This window comes from Corythoichthys intestinalis, chromosome 15, assembly GCF_030265065.1.
Source record: "Corythoichthys intestinalis isolate RoL2023-P3 chromosome 15, ASM3026506v1, whole genome shotgun sequence".
Classification (NCBI taxonomy): domain Eukaryota; kingdom Metazoa; phylum Chordata; class Actinopteri; order Syngnathiformes; family Syngnathidae; genus Corythoichthys; species Corythoichthys intestinalis.
The window spans coordinates 35,225,246-35,247,403 of NC_080409.1; the positions used below are offsets into that span (position 1 = coordinate 35,225,246).

Sequence of the window (22,158 nt, forward strand, 5' to 3'; positions counted from 1 at the left end):
TGTAAAGAATTCGGGGATTTAAGAATTTATTCACAAGAATTTTCACCGGAAAAGCTCTGTTTACATACAGTGGGGAGAACAAGTATTTGATACGCTGCCAATGGGTTTTCCCATTGACTGTGTATCAAATACTTGTTCTCCCCACTGTATGGCGGCCGCCACATTGACTAATAGACTAGCATCATTCTTCAACATATTTATATAAAATAAATGCTAACTACCCTTTTTTGTTGTTGTTGCTCTTTTAACAAAGAATCGAGACTGTTTAACATTCATATCTGTAAAGAATTGGGGGATTTAAGCATTTGTTCACAAGAATTTTCAAAGGAAAAAGCTGTTTGTCTGTGATTCCACTCGGTCAGCTTTGAAAGCCATGCCAACAATGCAGGCCTCCTATTAATTGGCACCACGCCCCGTGTCCCATCAATAGTTATGAAGTCTATGCATACACATTATGTGTTACCTCTGCGTAGGGGCTGCAGGTGGGGGCGAGGGGAGGGCGGGGATGGAAGCCATTGAACTGTAACTGCTGCAGCGTTTGGAGGACAGAGGATGGTGTCGCAGTGATTATGGCTGCGGCACTTGGGGGGCACACGCATTACTAACACAATAATGATCATGCCTTAATAATCTTGATTAAGGCAATTGCTCGGTTAAGAGGGCAAGGCTCAGTGCTTGAGCACCACCTGGCGTCTATGTGTGCACGCCAGTGGTTAGCAACCAGTTCATGGTGTACCCAGCCTCCTGCCCATAGTTGTCAGGGATGTGCTCCAGCACCCCCGCAACCTTTGTGAGAATAAGCAGTACAGAAGATGAATGAATGAACAAAAGCGTAACTCCACCGATTTTATTTCAGGCAAAAAATGTTTATTCTCCTGCAAAATTACAAGAAGACATCAAATGTTTCATGCTAAAAGAACAATATCACCATCTGCTGGTAAAATGTCATCACTGTTCAATGCTGAAATTATATGAGGAAATTTAATACATATTACATATATACTATTTGCAATTGATGTGTGTAGACTAAAATGCATTTTCAACTTACAGTCGATAAGTTTAAACGCGGTAGTGTTGTAATGTAGTGTACTTGAAATGTTGAAATGTACGACATCAATGATGCGTTCAAGTCTTACAGGATAAACGAGTGTACAGACGTTTGATGGGATAACGCGGACTAATTGTTTTCAAAAAGTAACCAAAACTCGCCTTCGATGTAAAATTTTAAGTAACGGCTCTTTGAACAGCGTATTTTATCGGTCGTAGTTTTCGCTGTGACAATTTGTCACTAATAAACTCACAACAAGCAACACTAATATGACTAACGTGGCACAACAGCCACTAATTACGAAATAAAGCCTGTTGATGTTACGTGTCATCTTTTAGAAGGTTTTCGTGGTGTTTTTTTTTTTTTTTTTTTTGAGTTAACGAACCCAAGCGTAGCCGTAACGCCAAGAAAAGTAACAATGCTAATCTGTCCTCAAACGCGTCATTCCGGTAGTACATTTTCGTTAGCTTATTAGCGTCATGGGCGAAAGCGCTACCATGTTTCCCTCGAGTCCGTGTAAACAAGAGACTTCGCTGATATGTTATCTTCTTCTTACCGTGTGCCTCGTGTCATTACCGGTTACCGGAGCCAAGCAGGACAGCCTCCGGATTGTCACTGACAGCAACTGGGAGGACATCCTGACTGGAGAGTGGATGATTGAATTGTAAGTACAGTAGCTTAGCTAGCTAGCCGCATGGAGGGGAAACGGGAAGGACATTTTGTTGTCTAACTTTGTCATTTCAAGGCACAATTGTTTATTTAAATTAATCTCGACACAGCTAATGTAACGTTACGATAAGATTTTATTTAGTTGTTCATGTAGTTGTCTGCGCGACGTTATTTTAGCCAAATGGTCCACTGTTCAAGTGCACTAGCTAAGAGCAAAAGTATTTGAATTTAATGTTATGGGACATAGTTTTGTTTTAGAATCCTGCCTCAGTAAGTTATCAACCCCTTATAGCGCATTCAGTTATCTCATTGTCTGCCACTGACGGGGCTTGACGTCCAAGTCATTTTTACTGGAAGAGGTGTCAGAGCCAGTCAAAATACAGTAGATTGGACGTCTAGCGCTGTCAATGGCACTAAAGCATGAGCATTCATAACCAGACCTCCAAGTTTACATGAATAGGAGGTCTGTCGACAATCGGAGGCAATGAGTTAATGGTAAAATATTTTGTTATTTATTCATTAAAAAATATCCATCTCTATCCATGTAAAACATTTAATTTAATTTTTTTTTTTTTTTTTTTTTTTTTTTTACATTTTTAATTTAAATAAATATAACAATAAATGTAAAAACAGTAAATATTCTTAACATTTTAAATATCAAATTGAAAAAAAGCTAAAACTGCAGATATTCTCTGTATTCTGTTATTGTTATTTATTTTTTTATTATTTATCAACTGTAGATTTGTAATTGTGGCCATGACCAGTGTTTATTTGTCTTATTTATTTTAATTTTAATTAGGTGTGCAGCTATAGATTATTTTAGTAGTCGATTAATCGATGAACTAATTAGTTAGAATAATCGAGTAATCGGATAAGGAACATAAAAAATTAAAATACCTGAGCTGAACCTCAAACGGTACCAAAAAAAAATACCGGTAAATGAGGATCTATATACAACAAAAGAACAATTGGCTAATTTACATAGCAAAAGTCTGCTGGTTTAAATGCTGTAAAATGCTATCTTTTTTACAATGCTCTTAACAAATGGTTCACACACATATTCCCACAAAAAAAGGCTAAATATACCTATAAACTAAATTACGAATGCATTAAAAAAAAAAAAACTTAAACAAAAACGTATCTTATGTTGGACTCAACAGGGAGCAGCTGGATTAAGCCATGTGAAATGAGGCAGACTAAAGGGCAGTGTATCCACCCAAATCAATGAAGCTAAATGCAAACACTTTCAAAACAAACCATTACAACGCCACTTTAATTAAACGAATACTCGGAGCAGCAAAATTTAATTTGAATCTTTTTTTCTCATCGAATACTCGAGTTAATCGATTAATCGTTGCAGCACTAATTTTAATTAATTTGATTTTGTTATAACGGCGATGGATGTCCAATTCATTTGAACTGGGATGGGCTGACTGTGTGAACGGGTTGGAATTCTTTTGCATTCAATGGCAGCCAATAAGTTAATACTGCACAAGTATATCATAAAGAATTGCGCTTTATTGTTACACTCTTGCAGCTATGCGCCTTGGTGTCCAGCCTGCCAGCAGCTACAACCGGTGTGGCAAGAGTTTGCTGACTGGGGGGAGGACATGGAGGTCAACATAGCAAAGGTGGATGTGACAGAGCAACCAGGTAGGGAGCCCCACAAAAAGTACATTGTGCCTTCATGACAGAGTCTTTAGTCACGTTGTCTTTCTCACTTTAAAGGGCTAAGCGGGAGATTTGTCATTACTTCACTGCCGACCATTTACCAGTAAGTTTTCCTCTCCTAAATCTGGTCACTTTTTACAGAGTTTTGTAACAGTCAATGATAATGTTTCGGTGCCATTGACGGTGACGTCCGATTTTTCATTTGTTCTTTTCATTGGCGTATTTACATGTACATGTTCATTATTGTTCGCTGCCCCTTTTAAATAGTTATTTAAAAATGATAAATAATAATGCATACTGCAAGTTTGATAATAATCCCTTTAGTTGTTCTTGAGTTATCATGAACACAAATATGCAAACAGACATAAGGAGCTGAATACATAACCTCTAATGAATGTTAAAAAGCAACATTATTCAAATTAAACTGCATAAAAACAGAAATACAATTTAAACTGAGAGAATAGCTTTGAATGTTCATGTTTCGATGCTATTTACAGTGCTTGGTGTCCAACGCATTTTGACCCAGCCCTCCCAGTCAAAATGGGTTGGATGCCTAGCAGCGTCAATGGCAGCCAATGAGTGCTGTATAAAGGATTGAGTTACCACCATAGAGCAGCGATCAAATATTTATTTTCTAACATTGGCGTGTTTCATTTCTGTGATGCAGTTGCAAAGATGGCGTTTTCCGCAAGTACCAGGGAGCGCGCACCAAAGAAGAGTTCCTCAGCTTCGTGGGTGACAAAAAATGGGCTACGGTGGAGCCGGTCTCCTCATGGTTCGCGCCTTCATCTTTTCTGTGAGTCTGCAAGATGTCTGACTGTCTGTTCCATGATTGCGCTCACTTTTCAAAGTGTTTTGGAGTTTTGTCACTACTGAACAAGCCTGCTTTTAATGATGTGACGTCATCTTTTTGCAGAATGAACTCCATGTCAGCTCTATTCAAACTTTCTATGTTCATACGAGTAAGTCTTTTTCACTTATGTTTATCTCTTTCAAAGTACTTTAAGAAAAGAGTGAAGTAAGACAATGGAGAAAAGTAACAGTGTCATGTTACACTAAGTGGGACGCCAGATAAGTCTTTCTCTCGAGTGGTTTTTTGTTACCGGTCTGAGCTTCGAATTCCATTTGATGCTTTTCATGTAGCTGAGATCATCTTGGTTTGGAGACAGTTCATCATTTGTTGGTGAAGTTTTAGCCCTTTTTTCCCCCTCTTTTTGGCAGCCCAAATTTTATAGTAGGGCTACCAGAAAAGATTATTTTGAAAGTGGTCTAATCATTGATCATTTTTGCCATTAGTCGACTAATCGGCTTAAATTTAAATCATGTTCGTAAACAACAAATTTTGATTAATTACAAAAATAAACATTTGATTTAATCAAGGAATGCGGAAATCACAGAACACTTACTGTTTTCTCATTTTTTAATTAAAAAAAAACAACATAAAAAAATTATAAATTATAATTTTAGAAATTTAAAAAACAATGTTTCTTGTTATTTTTAATTTAAAAAATGGGGAGATTATAAAAATACATTCTATTCTGATACTCAAAAAAGGATTTGCACAATTTTCAGGTCAGCGATGTCTGTAAGCAAGTCATGGACTTTTAAAATAGTTGTCGATTGGCTGGGAAAGGGCTGCGGCCCTGGGGTGGCTCCCACCGTCATTTCCACTCGCCTGCAGGACTATCACATCTCTGATCGGATTCACACATGACTAGGTGTACTTAGACACATTCAGCACTAGCGATCAGATGGCATAGAATAGGGTGCCAGCATTCTCAGACTCACAAGGGATTCACACAAATATTGGGTTCTACACCTCACATGCCTGATTTGCCCCTCATAGTGTCAACTGGGAATATAGCTGGCTAACGATAGCACCATCATATGCATAGTTTAGGCGTTCAATGTATTTCTGGTTGTTTGTACTTCTTCTGTCTCTCTCTCTCCCTCTTTTCCTCTGTCCCCGCATAAATGCTTCCTGTTTGCTGCTTTCTACCAATGAACGAGGCATGTTGAATGATCACAATGGGAATATGTCAGGAGAAGAAAAAAAAAAAAAATAGTTGTCGATTACCGTCATTTGATAATTAGTTGTCAATTATTTGTGGCGTCCCTATTTTACACCAACGTGAAACAATGTGGTAAGGACTTAAAAATGGGCAAAATCAACCTTAAAATTAACATGTCAGATCAAAATGATAGACGTTTTCTTTTTAGGAGTGGATTCTTGAAACTTTCTCTACTCAGTTTTGACGTACCAAATTTGACAGTCTGCCACAAAAGCATATGCTAACATGCTGCTCTTCATTTTCTACCAGCGTTGCCATAACTACATGACGGATAAAATGGGCCTCCCCGTGTGGGGCTCGTACGTCATCTTCGGCTTGGTCACGCTTTTCTCCGGTCTTGCGCTCGGACTGGTGAGCAAAAGCTGAACTTTTCCTCAATCATTTGTTAAAGCACAGCTCCACTAATATGTGTTGGTTTTTCAGCTACTGGTGTTCATCGCTGATTTTGTCTTCCCGTCGCGGCGTTTGTCCTCGCCGGACTATTACCAGAGTAAGTTTTTATGTTTTTATTCCCAATGTTGATGAGGATAGCTGGCGAGAACCATGTCATGGTAACATTTGGATATCCATTCTTTTTAAAAATGCAGGCATGAAAATCACTCACCTTTCGGCGAAATTCGCCGTTTTGAAGTCAAAAAGGGTGACTTACGTGAATTGTGTAGATTTGAGGATAATTTTTTTTGAGGGGGGGTTCGTAAGTCCATCTAACTAACTAACAACATGTTTTATTGAAGTTGCTAAGCCTGTCGTGATATGCCATGAGTCCATTTATCGCAAGGTAAATAAAAATTAAGGCGGTAATTTTCACGGCTGCGTTTTATCACCGCGTGCGTGCCTACATTTGTGCTTGCGTGTAGATGACATATGAGACTCCGATTGTGGTGTCCAGATGTTTATTCGTCAACAACACGCCATAGAATTACAGTTCACACATACAAAATAAGGAAACACATCTATATTAAACTCTGTAAATGTTAGCATTGCTACACTGAGACTAATGGGGAAAAAAGACAACTTACTTTAGCCTGCTATAAAACATTGGCAGTCTTTTCCAAAACGAAGGTGACACTTCAAACCTGAAAAATCACAGGTTAACAGCATTTGCAAACGAAAAAATGAAAAAAAAAAAATCTATTAGTGACACCACAAGCAATGACGAAAAGTGCTTTTTGCGGAGTGTAAAGTTGTTAGCGGTTTAGCGAATGTACATCCGGTGAACATTTCAAAATAAATGCGCGTCACGTTTGTCATATAACTAACGATTTCTGGAGTTAATCCCACATACTTCAGAATTAATACTATAATATGTAAATACTATAAGACTACAGAATTCAGATTTTACACTAAGAATAACTTTAAAATGACACCCTTTTTAAAAAATATGATTGGCAATTAATATTAGAATTATTGTAATACTATTATATATACAGTGATACCTCAGCTCACGAACATAATTGGTTCCCAGAAAGTGTGTGTAAGGCGAAAAGTTCGTCTTCCGAACATTTATTTCCCATAAGAAACCATTAAAATGAGAATAATCCGTTTCCAGGTCCCCATAAAACATAATTTTCTACTAAATAAGCCTTAAAACTACACAAAAATATACCTTATTTTATGTGTAATAAATGTGCTATTGTATTATAATTAAAGAAATAAACTGTACTGTATAATAAAGTCGTTTTATTTACCTTTGTGATGGTAGTTGATGGCTTGATGGAATGGAGTGGGAGGAGGAAGGTGGGAGGGAGTTACTGTTTGGAAGGAGAGTGTTACCGGCAAAGTGCGCAGTTAGCGTAGACTCCACTGCTGTGCCCCCCACATGCTTTTGGTTGTTAATAAAAGTGCCCACAAAAAGCCATCCGACGCCTCTGGGTGTTTGTATGCACGCCGCCTCCTTTCTGGAGAGGAAATCGGGCGAACCGAAGACAACCGACGACAACGAGCCAACGTGACTCGCCGGTCCACTTCTCACTACGGTGGGAAGCTGAAAGCACCGCCAATTACCAGTCGAGGGCGAATTGGTAACACGAGTCACCTTCCATAAGGACTGTAGGTAACTCTTTTTCGGTCCCATAATAGCAAAAGTACACTCAATATGGTCCAAAATGTCTATCAAACACAAACCACGTCCGCACTCAACGAAAGTGAGGGGACGAACTGGGACGCCGTGAGCGTGCGTCAGCTTCTCGTGGCGCTTTTCGACCGCGTGAATTGGTTCGTCCGCCGAAAACTAGTTCGTCAGCAGAGACTATATGCTCGCGAATTTAATGTTATTGAGGCGAAAAGTTCGTGAGCTTAAGCGTTCGTGAGCTGAGGTATCACTGTAGTAGTATACTATAATAATATTGCTAGACATTTTTTTCATAAGAATTGTTTTGAATCATGTTGGAAAGGCGAAGTCAGTGTTCTTAATCTGTTTACATTCCATTCTTTCGCACTAGTAAATGCTATCAGCTAAGCCTGCACAATATATCGTTTGAACATCGCCATCGTAAAGTGCGCATGCACAATAGTCACATCGCAGAACGTGCAATTTTTTTCTTTTTTTTCAACATTTAAACTTTTGTTTTACGTCATGAACGCAGCAAGTGTGCAGATCCTGGATTAAACTGAGTTATAAAAATAGGGCGGATGGCGCCATTTTTCAGAGCATCGGAATTTAAAAACAACATACATTCATTTTTTTCTGCTTCATGCTCATACAGCACCACAGTGTCTTACTCTCCCTCCTGCTAGGCAGCGCGACAAAACTGTTTTTCTTCGTCAACAGTGCAGGTATCCCGAACGGAGCTATTCAAGTTATTTGGTGAAAAGTTTCTCGTTTTAATATCGCAATATAATATCGCAAACTCCCCAAAATTCACAATTATAGTTTTTTCCGATATCGTTCAGGCCTACTATCAGCATTTGACCTCAGTGTTCATGTGTGATTAATTATTGTTATTTACATGTTTATTTGTACTTTAATAAAGAATGGCTCCATCCAGCCAACGGAGTCTGCTAGAGTCCAAGCCGAATATAGGGCACTGGTACGGGGGTGTGACATCGGCATCTCACCGGAGTACTCGCAACAGTACGTTGCCCTGTGGCGGCACAATGGTCGAACCCCGATATAACCCCCCAGGCGTGGAGGCCGGCTGTCGAGTGGACGGCCTGCGAGTGACACGACACTCATTCAAAGCTGAAGTGACGGGGCTCCCGGCGTGGACGCCGGCGACTCGCCGGTAGTCCACTCGCTTACTGGGCAGGCTAGCGTCGGGCCATTCGCTGACCACTCCCGTACTGGCGCATCGTGGACACTCCGGTTGGAACAAATTGCCAACCGTCACGTCAGGGCAGCGGGTGAAGTTCGCCATGTTGAATCACATTAAGCAGCAGGGCACCGTACTCCGGTGAGATGCCAATGTCACACCCCCGTACCGGTGCCCTATATTCGACGCGACTCCAGCAGAGTCCGATGGCTGGATGGAGCCCTGGTGGCCATTATTCTTGCTTCATTCTTTTATGTCATTGGCATAGTCACCTGCCACTCAAATATGCCGAAAGTAATGTTGAAGTTGAATCTTTGTGTCAAAATGATTCAATAGAAAAAAAGTGCCTTCAAGACTTTTTCCACTTAAAAAAAAAGTGCATTCAAAACTTTTTCCACTTCAAAAAAAGTGACACTTCAATAAAAAAATATTTTCAAAAAATATATATTTTTGCAAATGATTTTTTTCTTTGATTGAAAATAGTTTTTTGATTAAAGCAACTTTTATTGCGATTGAATGATTTAGACACAAATGTCCTACCCATAATATGGCTCAAACACAAAAAGGATTGCTTCAATCAAAGAAAACAGTTTGAATGAAAAATAAAGTGTTCAAATGCGAATTTCTGCAAGACTGGAGGGAAGACTGAATCTGCAATAGCTAAAACGCTTGGTGTAAAGAAATCAACTCATTATCGGTATAAAAGACACCTGTCAGTCACACTCCAAACTCCACTATGACCAAGACCAAAGAGCTGTCGAAGGACACCAGAGACAAAATTGTAGACCTGCACCAGGCTGGGAAGACTGAATCTGCAATAGGTAAAACGCTTGGTGTAAAGAAATCAACCGTGGCAGCAATTATTAGAAAATGGAAGACATACAAGACCACTGATAATCTCCCTTGATCTGGGGCTCCATGCAAGATCTCACCCCGTGGCGTCAAAATGATAAGAACGGGGAGCAAAAATCCCAGAACCACACGGGGGGACCTAGTGAATGACTTAGAGAGCTGGGACCACAGTAACAAAAGCTACTATCAATAACATAATGCACCACCAGGGAATCAAATCCTGCACTTCCAGACGTGTCCCCCTGCTGAAGCCAGTACACGTCCAGGCCCGTCTGCGGTTCGCTAGAGGGCATTTGGATGATCTAGAAGAGGACTGGGAGAATGTGTTAGGGTCAGATGAAACCAAAATAGACCTTTTTGGTAGAAACACAGGTTCTCGTGTTTGGAGGAGAAAGAATACTGAATTGCATCCGAAGAACAACATACCCACTGTGAAGCATGGGTCTGGAAACATCATGCTCTGGGGCTGTTTTTCTGCAAAGGGACCAGGACGACTGATCTGTGGAAAGGAAAGAATGAATGGGGCCATGTATCGAGAGATTTTGAGTGAAAATCTCCTTCCATCAGCAAGGGCATTGAAGATGAGATGTGGCTGGGTCTTTCAGCATGACAATGATCCCAAACACACAGCCAGGGCAACAAAAGGTGTGGCTTCGTAAGAAGCATTTCAAGGTCCTGGAGTGGCCTAGCCAGTCTTCAGATCTCAACCCCATTGAAAATCTGTGGAGGGACATCACTGCTCTAGAGGAGATCTGCATGGAGGAATGGGCCAAAATATCGGCAACAGTGTGTGAAAAGCTTGTGAAGACTTACAGAAAACGTTTGGCCTCCGTTATTGCCAGCAAAGGGTACATAAGAAAGTATTGAGATGAACTTTTGGTATTGAACAAATACTTATTTTCCACCATGATTTGCAAATAAATTCTTTAAAAATCAAACAATGTGATTTTCTGTTTTTTTCCCCACATTCTGTCTCTCATGGTTGAGCTTTACCCATGTTGACAATTACAGGCCTCTCTAATCTTTTCAAGTGGGGGAACTTTCAGAATTAGTGGTTGACGAAATACTTCTTTGCCCCACTGTATGTGGACATTACATTTAGTCACACTTCACACTTGTAATGCTTATATTGTCGTCTACATGACTCAAAACGTGATGTTCACATCTGTGGACGGCGGCGCCAGATCATTGTTTTTATCGACCAAAAATAGTCACTTGTCCTATAAAGGGTTGAACAGGAACACTAGATTTAATTGAGTTCATTGATGCACAGAGAAACAAACGGCAGAGCAGGCCTGGCTGCTTCAACAGCAGCAGGAGGAAGAAGAACACGAGGCCGATGGCGAGGAGGAGGACGACGATGAAGAGGACGAGGAGGACGTGGACGAGGCGTGGAGGACGCAGCGGCGGCCACGCAGGGCCTCCCCCGAGGGCCAGCCCGAGCCCAAAGGACAGGCGGTAAGGAAGAGGGCGATGCCTGGACGCAAAGGAGACAACGATGACGAAGAAGAAGAAGACACTTAGACACACGTTGTAGGACGTCACGTCATCTTATGTCGAGTGGGTGGAATCAACACGAGAAGAGCCGCCACTTGGGGCGCCATTGCGGCTCAACCTGGGAACAAAACTTGAGAATTGGTAGGTTTGTGGAGAGTTCCTTTTTCGACTATGCATACATTGTTTATGTTTGTTTATATAACTTTTAATGTACATAAATCATGTCATATGTCCTGGTGTTAGCATTTATTGGCGCACGAGTGCAGCGTTTCTAAACAACGATTAGGCTTGTAAATGTCCAGTAAGTTTCAAAGCCATGTTCATCTTTTCCAAAAATTACGCACAGAAGGATTTCTTGTTTGATTATGGTACCTTTCCATTAACCCTTTATAGCGCACTCATTGGCTGCCATTGACGGTGTGAGATGTTCAATCCATTTTGTCTCGGAGCTGCCAGTCAAACAGAATTGGAAGTCTATCATTGCCAATGACAGACAACGAGTTAAATACTATAAAAAAATAAAATAAAATCTGCTTAAGTGGGTTATTAGGGTCGATATTTGTTGAGTATTTCTGTTTTTAATTTAATTAATTTAGTTTTATTAAAATTTTATTTATTCATAAAATATGTTAAATATTATGAAATAATAAATGACTGATGTATAATATATATATATATATATATATATCTAATATCATTTTGGGCTGTTAAATCCAAATCTGTTTTCGACAACTGCGACACAGGAAACCAAAATTATGAACAATGTGACTTATGGTCCTGCCTAGAAAAATATCAGAAAAATATTTAAAATTGCAAAAAATAAGGAAAAACTGGAAAATATATACTGAACAGGTAAAAAAATTACCACTAATATAAGAAAATAAAAAAATGCAGATTGCACGAAAACTAAAACATACAGGAAAAAGTGAACCAAAAATTGTATATAATCACTCTTCAAAAACAAACAAGCAACCAAACAAACACATGCAACAGAATATATATATATTAGGGCTGTCAAACGATTAAAAATTTTAATCAAGTTAATTACAGCTTAAAAATTAATTAATCGTAATTAATTGCAATTCAAACCATCTATAAAATATGCCACATTTTTCTGTAAATTAGTCTGTAAAATAAATTGTTGGAATGGAAAGATAAGACACAAGATGGATATATACATTCAACATATGGTACATAACGACTGTATTTGTTTATCATAACAATGAATCAACAAGATGGCATTAACATTATTAACATTCTGTTAAAGCGATCCATGGATAGAAAGACTTGTAGTTCTTAAAAGAAAAATGTTAGTACAAGTTATAGAAATTTTATATTAAAACCCCTCTTAATGTTTTCGTATTAATAAAATTTGTAAAATTTTCAATCAGAAAATAAACTAGTAGCCCGCCATTGTTGTTGTCAATAATTACTTACACAATGCTCATGGGTGCTGAAGCCTATAAAATCAGTCGCACCCAAGCGCCAGCAGAGGGTGGCAAAACTCCATAAAACACAATTAACAAGTGGGCATTTCACTCTACTGACATTTAAATCTGTCTGAGCTGGACATGTGCGTTAATTGCGTCAAATATTTTAACGTGATTAATTAAAAAACTTAATTACCGACCGTTAACGCGACAATTTTGACAGCCCTAATGTAATATATATATATATATATATATATATATATATATATATATATATATATATATATACAGTGCCTTGCAAAAGTATTCGGCCCCCTTGAACCTTGCAACCTTTCGCCACATTTCAGGCTTCAGACATAAAGATATAAAATTTTAATTTTTTGTCAAGAATCAACAACAAGTGGGACACAATCGTGAAGTGGAACAAAATTTATTGGATAATTTAAACTTTTTTAACAAATAAAAAACTGAAAAGTAGGGCGTGCAATATTATTCGGCCCCCTTGCGTTAATACTTTGTAGCGCCACCTTTTGCTCCAATTACAGCTGCAAGTCGCTTGGGGTATGTTTCTATCAGTTTTGCACATCGAGAGACTGACATTCTTGCCCATTCTTCCTTGCAAAACAGCTGGAGCTCAGTGAGGTTGGATGGAGAGTGTTTGTGAACAGCAGTCTTCAGCTCTTTCCACAGATTCTCGATTGGATTCAGGTCTGGACTTTGACTTGGCCATTCTAACACCTGGATACCTTTATTTTTTAACCATTCCATTGTAGATTTGGCTTTATCTTTTGGATCATTGTCCTGTTGGAAGATAAATCTCCGTCCCAGTCTCAGGTCTTGTGCAGATACCAACAGGTTTTCTTCCAGAATGTTCCTGTATTTGGCTGCATCTATCTTCCCGTCAATTTTAACCATCTTCCCTGTCCCTACTGAAGAAAAGCAGGCCCAAACCATGATGCTGCCACCACCATGTTTGACAGTGGGGATGGTGTGTTCAGGGTGATGAGCTGTGTTGCTTTTACGCCAAACATATCGTTTTGCATTGTGGCCAAAAAGTTCAATTTTGGTTTCATCTGACCAGAGCACCTTCTTCCACATGTTTGGTGTGTCTCCCAGGTGGCTTGTGGCAAACTTTAAACGAGACTTTTTATGGATATCTTTGAGAAATGGCTTTCTTCTTGCCACTCTTCCATAAAGGCCATATTTGTGTAGTGTACGACTGATTGTTGTCCTATGGACAGACTCTCCCACCTCAGCTGTAAATCTCTGCAGTTCATCCAGAGTGATCATGGGCCTCTTGGCTGCATCTCTGATCAGTTTTCTCCTTGTTTGAGAAGAAAGTTTGGAAGGACGGCCGGGTCTTGGTAGATTTGCAGTAGTCTGATGCTCCTTCCATTTCAATGTGATGGCTTGCACAGTGCTCCTTGAGATGTTTAAAGCTTGGGAAATCTTTTTGTATCCAAATCCGGCTTTAAACTTCTCCACAACAGTATCTCGGACCTGTCTGGTGTGTTCCTTGGTTTTCATAATGCTCTCTGCACTCTAAACAGAACCCTGAGACTATCACAGAGCAGGTGCATTTATACGGAGACTTGATTACACACGGGTGGATTCCATTTGTAAACATCGGTCATTTAGGACAACATTGGATCATTCAGAGATCCTCACTGAACTTCTGGAGTGAGTTTGCTGCACTGAAAGAAAAGGGGCCGAATAATATTGCACGCCCCACTTTTCAGTTTTTTATTTGTTAAAAAAGTTTAAATTATCCAATAAATGTTGTTCCACTTCACGATTGAGTCCCACTTGTTGTTGATTCTTGACAAAAAAATTAAATTTCATATCTTTATGTTTGAAGCCTGAAATGTGGCGAAAGGTTGCAAGATTCAAGGGGGCCGAATACTTTTGCAAGGCACTGTATATACATATATATATATATATATATATATATATATATATATTGGCCAGTGTTATAATTTACACCTGGTGTTTACAAATGTGGACATCCCATTTTGGGCGATGTAGGATACCAAATGTTGTGGCCAATATGAATCAAAATGTGACGTCATCAAACAATGTGGACATCAAGTCTTTATGAAGCTAAGTTTTTAAATGATCGAAAATAGTCACTAGCTCTATAAAAGGTTAAATTCTCCTTAATTCCCATGGAAAGAGTCTATTTATGGATATTTCCAAAATTCCCACCCCTTTTGCAACCATATCCAAGGTCCATAATCGAAAAGCTCACGGCATCTATTTACTCACACACTTACTGGAAACAGCCGTATAAAGGTTAATTGTACTTACTGCTCCCTAGTGGAAGACTGTATAGTTGTTTAAATTGCAGTACAGTGGTACCTCTAGATAAGAAATTAATTCGTTCTGGAGTAGGCATGTGCCGGTATGAGATTCTGACGGTATGATAACCTTAAGCCAAAATATCATGGTTTCGCAGTATTGCAATTAGAGCTCTAAAATGTGTTAGTTTGAGACATCTGGGTTTAAAACATTTTTTTCCCCCTTGAACAGGATTTTTACTTTTCAAAACATATTAGCTTATTGGGAAAAAAAATATTCCAATTCTTTAGGTGAGCCTTAACCCACAGCCACAGCTCAACATTATCAGCATCAGAACAAAAATAATTGAATTATTTTCCATACAAGCAGGTGTGTATGACTCGAATCATTTTTACATTATACACACACACTCTTTCTCAACACAGACAGTTGCCAGAGTGAAAAAAAAAACGTTTTACCACCGCTAGACACACTGAACATGCTGGAGTTAACTCTCGTAGCTGGTGGGAAACGCTCATGACAGTGTTTACTAACCTTTAATTTTGTATAAATGCAAAATCATAGTATTCCCATTCCTGCGATTTCGTTTTCTTCAATGGGGGAAAAAGTTTAGGAGTTTTACCTTCTCCAGCCATCGTGCAGCACAGCTGACTCACTGACATTGAGCAACAACTGGTGGGAGAGCTTTACAGCTGCAACCGAGGGATTTCTCCATGCATTTTTGCGACATAAAAAATGGTTGATACCTTAAGGACGGTATGATGGAGATTTTTGCGGTTTTGAAACCTTGACGTTTTCATACCACGGTATACCTTGAAACCGGTAACTCCACATGTCTATTCCGGAGTGACTTTTGTATCATGAATTTTTTGTATCATAAGCCACGTTTAAATGTAAATCGTCTAATTCGTTTCAAGCACTACTAAAACACCACATTTTATAATAAAAGTAGGGCTGTCAAACGATTAAAATTTTTAATCGAATTAATCACAGCTTAAAAATTAATCGTAATTAATCGCAATTCAAACCATCTATAAAATATGCCAATTTTTCTGTAAATTATTGTTGGAATGGAAAGATAAGACACAAGACGGATATATACATTCAACATACTGTACATAAGTACTGTATTTGTTTATTATAACAATCAACAAGATGGCATTAACATTCTGTAAAAGCGATCCATGGATAGAAAGACTTGTAGTTCTTAAAAGATAAATGTTAGTACAAGTTATAGAAATTTTATATTTAAATCCCTCTTAATGTTTTAGTTTTAATAAAGTTTGTAAAATTTTCAATCAAAAAATAAACTAGTAGCTTGCCATTGTTGATGTCAATAATAATTATGGTGCTGAAGACTGAAACCAATAAAATCAGTCGCACCCAAGCGCCAGCAGAGGGCGGAAAAACACCAAAAAAACACAAGTAACGAGTCGAAATGACACTGCTGTCATTTTACTGTTTGAGCGGGGCATGTGCGTTAAATGCGTCAAATATTTTAACGTGATTAATTTAAAAAATTTATTAACAGCCGTTAACGCGATAATTTTGACAGCCCTAAATAAAAGTAAAACCAGATTGGAATAAGCCAAATACATTTGAATCATTCAATACCTAATTAATACCTGTAATAAAGTAGACAATGGAACATAATGGAGAAAAGAAAATACATATGAAAAACCTTACTGGAACCTTACTTTTTGAGGGAGGTGAAATGTAGCGGACCTTCGTGAGACAAAAACGCAAGTAGACTTTTTGCAAAGACGTCGAGTCCGCTACAACAACAACAACGCTGTAGCGCGTTATCGGAAAGATTCTGACCAATAGGGCAGCAGTATCTTATGGAGCAACTTATAAAAAGTTTCTGCCGGTGAAAATTACGTATTTTTATAGTTCGTATTTCGTATGCTGAATAGTTTTTCGTAATACGAATCCAAAAAAACCTTTGTAAAACTTGGGGGGGATATTTCGTGTAACGAAGCTTTTGTATCCAGAGGTACCTCTGTAGACCGGAATTACTTAAGGGTGTTCACTTCTCACCTATTTCAAATAAGTACTGAGTTGCACTCTGTTTACACACGCAAAGTAGGATTAGAAACAGACCTAATATCACTCCAGATTTACAATCCACTCTACTGTAATCATTCACATGTCATTTTTCTACAGTGGAACATGTAAAATTTTGCCAGTTGAAACTCAGTTTATGGACTGCTATTTCTTGTGTCACAGCACAAAGAAAATGCCATTTCCTGTTCTGTGACGACCATGGCAAACCAGGGTTTCCCTCAGAAACTTGCAAAAGCCTGGTGGTAGGGAAGCCCACTAATGGCTCATAAATGTGGAGTTGACAGGAATTTGGAAACGATGACTATTATGAGGTATCCTAAGCCACCTCTCAGCAATACTTAAGCGCAGTGTCTTACAAATAGGCAGTCTTGAAAATGAAATACTGTTTTACCAAACAACACTGCTGGCCAAAAGTATTGGCACCCCAGCAGTTATGTCAGATAATGCTCAATTCCTCCCAGAAAATGATTGCAATTACAAATGCTTTGGTAGTAATATCTTCATTTATTTTGCTTGCAATAAAAAACACAAAAGAGAATGAAAAATTAAATCATTATCATTTTACACAAAACTCCCAAAATGGGCCGGACAAAAGTATTGGCACCCTCAGCCTAATACTTGGTAGCACAACCTTTAGACAAAATGACTGCGAACAACCGCTTCCGGTATCCATCAATGAGTTTCTTACAATGCTCTGCTGAAATTTTAGACCATTCTTCATCGGGCAACTTCTCCAGATCTCAGAGATTTTAAGGGTGCCATCTCCAAAATGCCATTTTCAGATCTCTCCACTGGTGTTCTATCAGATTCAGATCTGGACTCATTTCTGGCCACTTTAGAAGTATCCAGTGCTTTCTCTCAAACCATTTTCTAGTGCTTTTTGAAGTGTGTTTTGGGTCATTGTCCTGCTGGAAGACCCATGACCTCTACAGGAAGACCCAGCTTTCTCACACTGCAAAATTTATTGGTAGTCTTCAGACTTCATAATGTCATGCACACGGTCAAGCGGTCCAGTGCCAGAGGTAGCAAAGCAACCCCAAAACATCAGGGAACCTCTGCCATGTTTGACTATGGGGACTAGAGCTGGGAATCTTTGGCCACCTAACGATTCGATTGCGATTCAAAGGCTCCGATTCGATTATAAAACAATTATTGATGCACCCCCCTCCTTTTTTTGTTTTTTTGTGTGTGTGTGTTTTTTTTTTTTTTTTTAATGTTTTGTACATTAGTTCCAAAATTGTTCAAAAATACTCTCAGGCTACACCAAACTACTATTTCAGTATCAAGTTAACATATAGCGGTAAATAAATATACAAAAATAACAGTAAATGAAAAACTCCAGTCTCCATTCTGTATCAGCAGCTTTCAACTACATTCAATTAATTTAATGTTGTGAATCAACCGTTAAAGTTGTTAAAATTGCTCCCGTTATTCCATAATTTCCCTTTTGTCTACTTTCGACATGTGAAAGTTTTAAAACTATTTTAAAGATAGATTCAAATCAATATTTTACCGATTTAGGAGTATTTTAGATAAAAAGTGAATTAGGTTTGCTTGGAAGGTTCGCTACAACAGCCTTGCAGGGAAGTGTACTGCTTTAAGATGGCGGCCGTTTACTAACGCCCGCATCTAGCTTTTTGTAGCTGTGCTGCTAACGCTACCGAATCTATAATGCATCTAGTCCTATATAAATGATATCTACCATAACATGTGGATGTACTTTGTAGCAGCTTTTCGGCAGCAGTCAGGTATGTTGTTGTGTTTTTTTATCTCGTGGCATGAGTTGAGCTAGAGCCATGAGTTGAGCATTGGCATTGCCCGAGGGGCCGGGTAATGAGAAGCATGATATTTAGCTACTCTCGCTCCGTTCCTCATTCCGAAGACCGCGCAGCGTGCGGAGTGTGTCGTACTTCCGCTTTACTTGGCATATTTCAATAATCGGAATTTGGATGTTTGTGAATCGTTCTCGAATCTTCCACGGCCGAATCGCGAATAATCTAAGAATCGGAAATTTTGCACACCTCTAATGGGGACAGTGTTCTTTTCTTTGAAGGCATTGTTTTTTCCCTGTTGGACTGTGGGACAGCTTGAACTTGTTTGGATGTTAGTCGTGGTTCTTTATCCACCATCAGTACAATCTTTCGTTGAAATCTCTCGTCAATTTTCTTTTCCGTCCACATCTAGGGAGGTTAGCCACAGTGCCATTGGCTTTACACTTATTGATGACAATGCGCAAGGTAGACACAGGAACATTCAGCTCTTTGGACTTGTAGCCTTGAGATCGCCCATGCTTCCTCACAATTTTGCTTCTCAAGTCCTTAGACAGTTTTTTGGTCTTCTTTCTTTTCTCCATGCTCAATGTGGTACACACAAGGACACAGGACAGAGGTTAAGTCAACTTTAATCCATTTTAACTGGCCGCAAGTGTGATTTAGATATTGCCACCACCTGCTATGTGCCACAGGTAAGTAACAGGTGCGGTTAATTACACAAATTAAAGAAGCATCACATGATTTTTCAAAGGGTGCCAATACTTTTGTCTGGCCCATTTTTACAGTTTTGTGTAAAATGATAATGATGTATTTATTTTCCCATTTTCTTTTGTGTTTTTTCATTGCAAGCAAAATAAATAAAGATATTACTACCAAAGCATTTGTAATTGTAATCATTTTCTAGGAGAAATTGCATTATATGACAGAATTGCAGAGGTGCCAAAACTTTTGGCCAGCACTGTACATGACAATGCAATTTAATGCAATGGCAGAGTACATGTCTGGTCACATACAGCCATAAGATCTCGCCATTGCGCTTGTACTCCTATCACCAGATAGTGTTTACCGTAAAATCTGTATACTTTTTTTTTTTTTTTTTGTAGCACTGTTTTAGCCTGGCCAGGAAAAGCCTGATGGCCCGCCAGTCTTATAAAGCACTGTGGGAAACCCTGCAACCATATATTATATACCACTTTGGAGGTTCCACCTTACTATTGTTTTATGTTGGTTTTAGTGCAGAAATTTTTTTTTTTGAACTTTTATCATTTTCACTACCATGCTGTTGACAAAGAAGTAGAAACGGTTTAATTAAAAAAAAATGTCATCCATTGATATGTATTGTTTTAAGATATCTATGATTAATCTCTGTCAAACCAAATTGGAACAGCAGAGTGCGTGTTTATAGAATTATTTGAATTTCTCATTTTCTTGTTTTATGGCTAAAAACATTTTTAATGGACAAAATAAGGGTGGTGGTTATTATTATTTTATTTTTTTTAACTCATTGGACACACCACTATTTAAAGACTGTAGCATTCGCCACCTGTTTGTTTGGAATTTTCTTTGAATAAAACGGAATTATCTTTGAATCCAAGCTCGTTTTGAACATGCGTTTGTTTTCGCACGCAGGTTGTCTGAATTCTATTGCTTGTATTGAGCTGCGGTAATTTCTTACCAGTAGATGTCACTCTAATGATGGACAATATTTTTCCCCTGTCAGCGCGACGAGTTTTTATTAATCTAATTGTTTTCATGAATTTTTAAATATTTTGTTCGAATCTTGGCTGGACTGATACTGCGTGATTTAGGTATTCTTTTTTAATTATTGATTGTAAATATTCTCTTATTCACTTGTGTGTGTGACTATATAGATACATTTTTAAAAAAGGGAAACGTTAAATATATATAATTTTAAAAAAAATTGTTTTAAATATATTTTTTAAATTATAATACAAAAACGAAAAGGAAGCAATACATAATATCCTCATCATATTTTCTTTAAAATCTTTAAAAAAAAAAAAAAAAAAGAAAAAAAAGGGAAAAAACAGTCAATGGCAATGAGTTTATAGTAAATATGCTCTTTTTTTTTTTTTTTTTAAATGAGAAAATATATATTTTTTTCACGCAATGTTTGTTTTGCATAAAATATAAAAACAAACAGTAAATCTCTCACATTCTTCTAGTTGCAAAACATATATGGCGGAAAACACTCAGGTGATTTGGAAGTGCTCTGAGACTCCTAATTTGGCCAACTTTCAAAATTGTCCGAAATACATGTGTGATATATCATTGGTAAGCTAAAAATCTCAATTTTCTGGGAGAAGAAAAGTTTTGAACAGGAGGGCGAGATAGTGTAAAGCGCTTTGAGCACCTTGAAAGGTGGAAAAGCGCTATATAAGTATAACACCATTTATTAAAAAATAAATAAATTACAGCTAAACCCTATCTGGAGGTTAGAGCATGAAAGAGCAGAATTAAAGACGCCATGACTTTAACGAGATATTATTGCGTACTTACCTTGTTTCGTTCCAAAAACTCCTTGTAGCATGTATCACCGAGTGTCAAGACACAGCTGTGAATGGCCACAGCTGGATTTTTGGGGGATTTTATGGGTGAAACATGATAATATAACAAGGGTCGCAATGCACAAACTGCAGACATCAAGCAGTGGTCAGGATTTTCATATATTTACCCTTTTAAATGTTGTTTTTTTTTCTTCAATTTTTCTTTGTTTGGATCGATTATTTATCATCAAACATATCGGAGAAAATGCGACAGTAACAAAAAAATACAATTAAGTAATCGTTATGAGGAAGATATCCGTGACTTTTACATTTTTTTCATTGTGACGTAATTTGTTTAAAAGTTTAAAATATGCGAATGAATAAAGTTTTTAAGTCGTTTTTTTTTAATTTTTTTTTTTAAAATGAAATATTAGAAATCAATTAATGATTCTAAGCTAAAAAGGACAGACATTTTGAATAATGTATATAATTAATTACGTCATTTTATGGCTGGGTTAAAACAAAAGCGGTTGCACGACGGCTGCAAACGGGTTTCCTGAGTAAAACGGGCAAATTAAAAATAGTATGGGGGGCTTAATACGCCATGAATCTGCTATGGCAGCATGTAGACGTATTGCTCTATCAAACACAACAGTTTTGGCTTAAAATACAGCAGTTTCTTTTAAAGAGGAGTGCAAGATCAAAAACTGCTTTTCCAGTCTTGTCTGTGTTTTCCGCCATATATATAATATATATGTAATTAGGGGTGTCAAACGATTAAAATTTTTAATCGAGTTAATTACAGCTTAAAAATTAATTAATCGTAATTAATCGCAATAATCGCAATTCAAACCATCTATAAAATATGCCATATTTTTCTGTAAATTATTGTTGGAATGGAAAGATAAGACACAAGATGGATATATCCATTCAACATATGGTACATAAGTACTGTATTTCTTTATTATTACAATAAATCAACAAGATGGCATTACCATTATTAACATTCTGTTAAAGCGATCCATGG

General features: G+C 37.9%; 1 protein-coding gene across 2 annotated transcripts; it reads left to right on the plus strand.

Moving 5' to 3' along the window:
• The first annotated feature begins 1,377 nt into the window (after positions 1 to 1,377).
• Positions 1,378 to 20,515, plus strand: tmx1 (thioredoxin-related transmembrane protein 1). Of its 2 annotated transcripts, XR_009067157.1 has the most exons (9): positions 1,378 to 1,712; positions 3,255 to 3,370; positions 3,446 to 3,491; positions 4,056 to 4,184; positions 4,305 to 4,350; positions 5,710 to 5,811; positions 5,884 to 5,950; positions 10,837 to 11,201; positions 17,018 to 20,515. XR_009067157.1 is itself a non-coding variant. In XM_057859500.1 (8 exons), the coding sequence occupies exons 1-8, from the start codon at positions 1,528 to 1,530 to the stop codon at positions 11,085 to 11,087; spliced, it is 942 nt and encodes a 313-aa protein (XP_057715483.1). In that variant the 5' UTR covers positions 1,380 to 1,527; the 3' UTR covers positions 11,088 to 12,752. The 2 variants fall into 2 exon arrangements, 1 of the variants encoding a protein (XP_057715483.1); XM_057859500.1 differs by lacking the exon at positions 17,018 to 20,515 and having other exon boundaries at positions 1,380 to 1,712; positions 10,837 to 12,752.
• Positions 20,516 to 22,158: the final 1,643 nt, after the last annotated feature.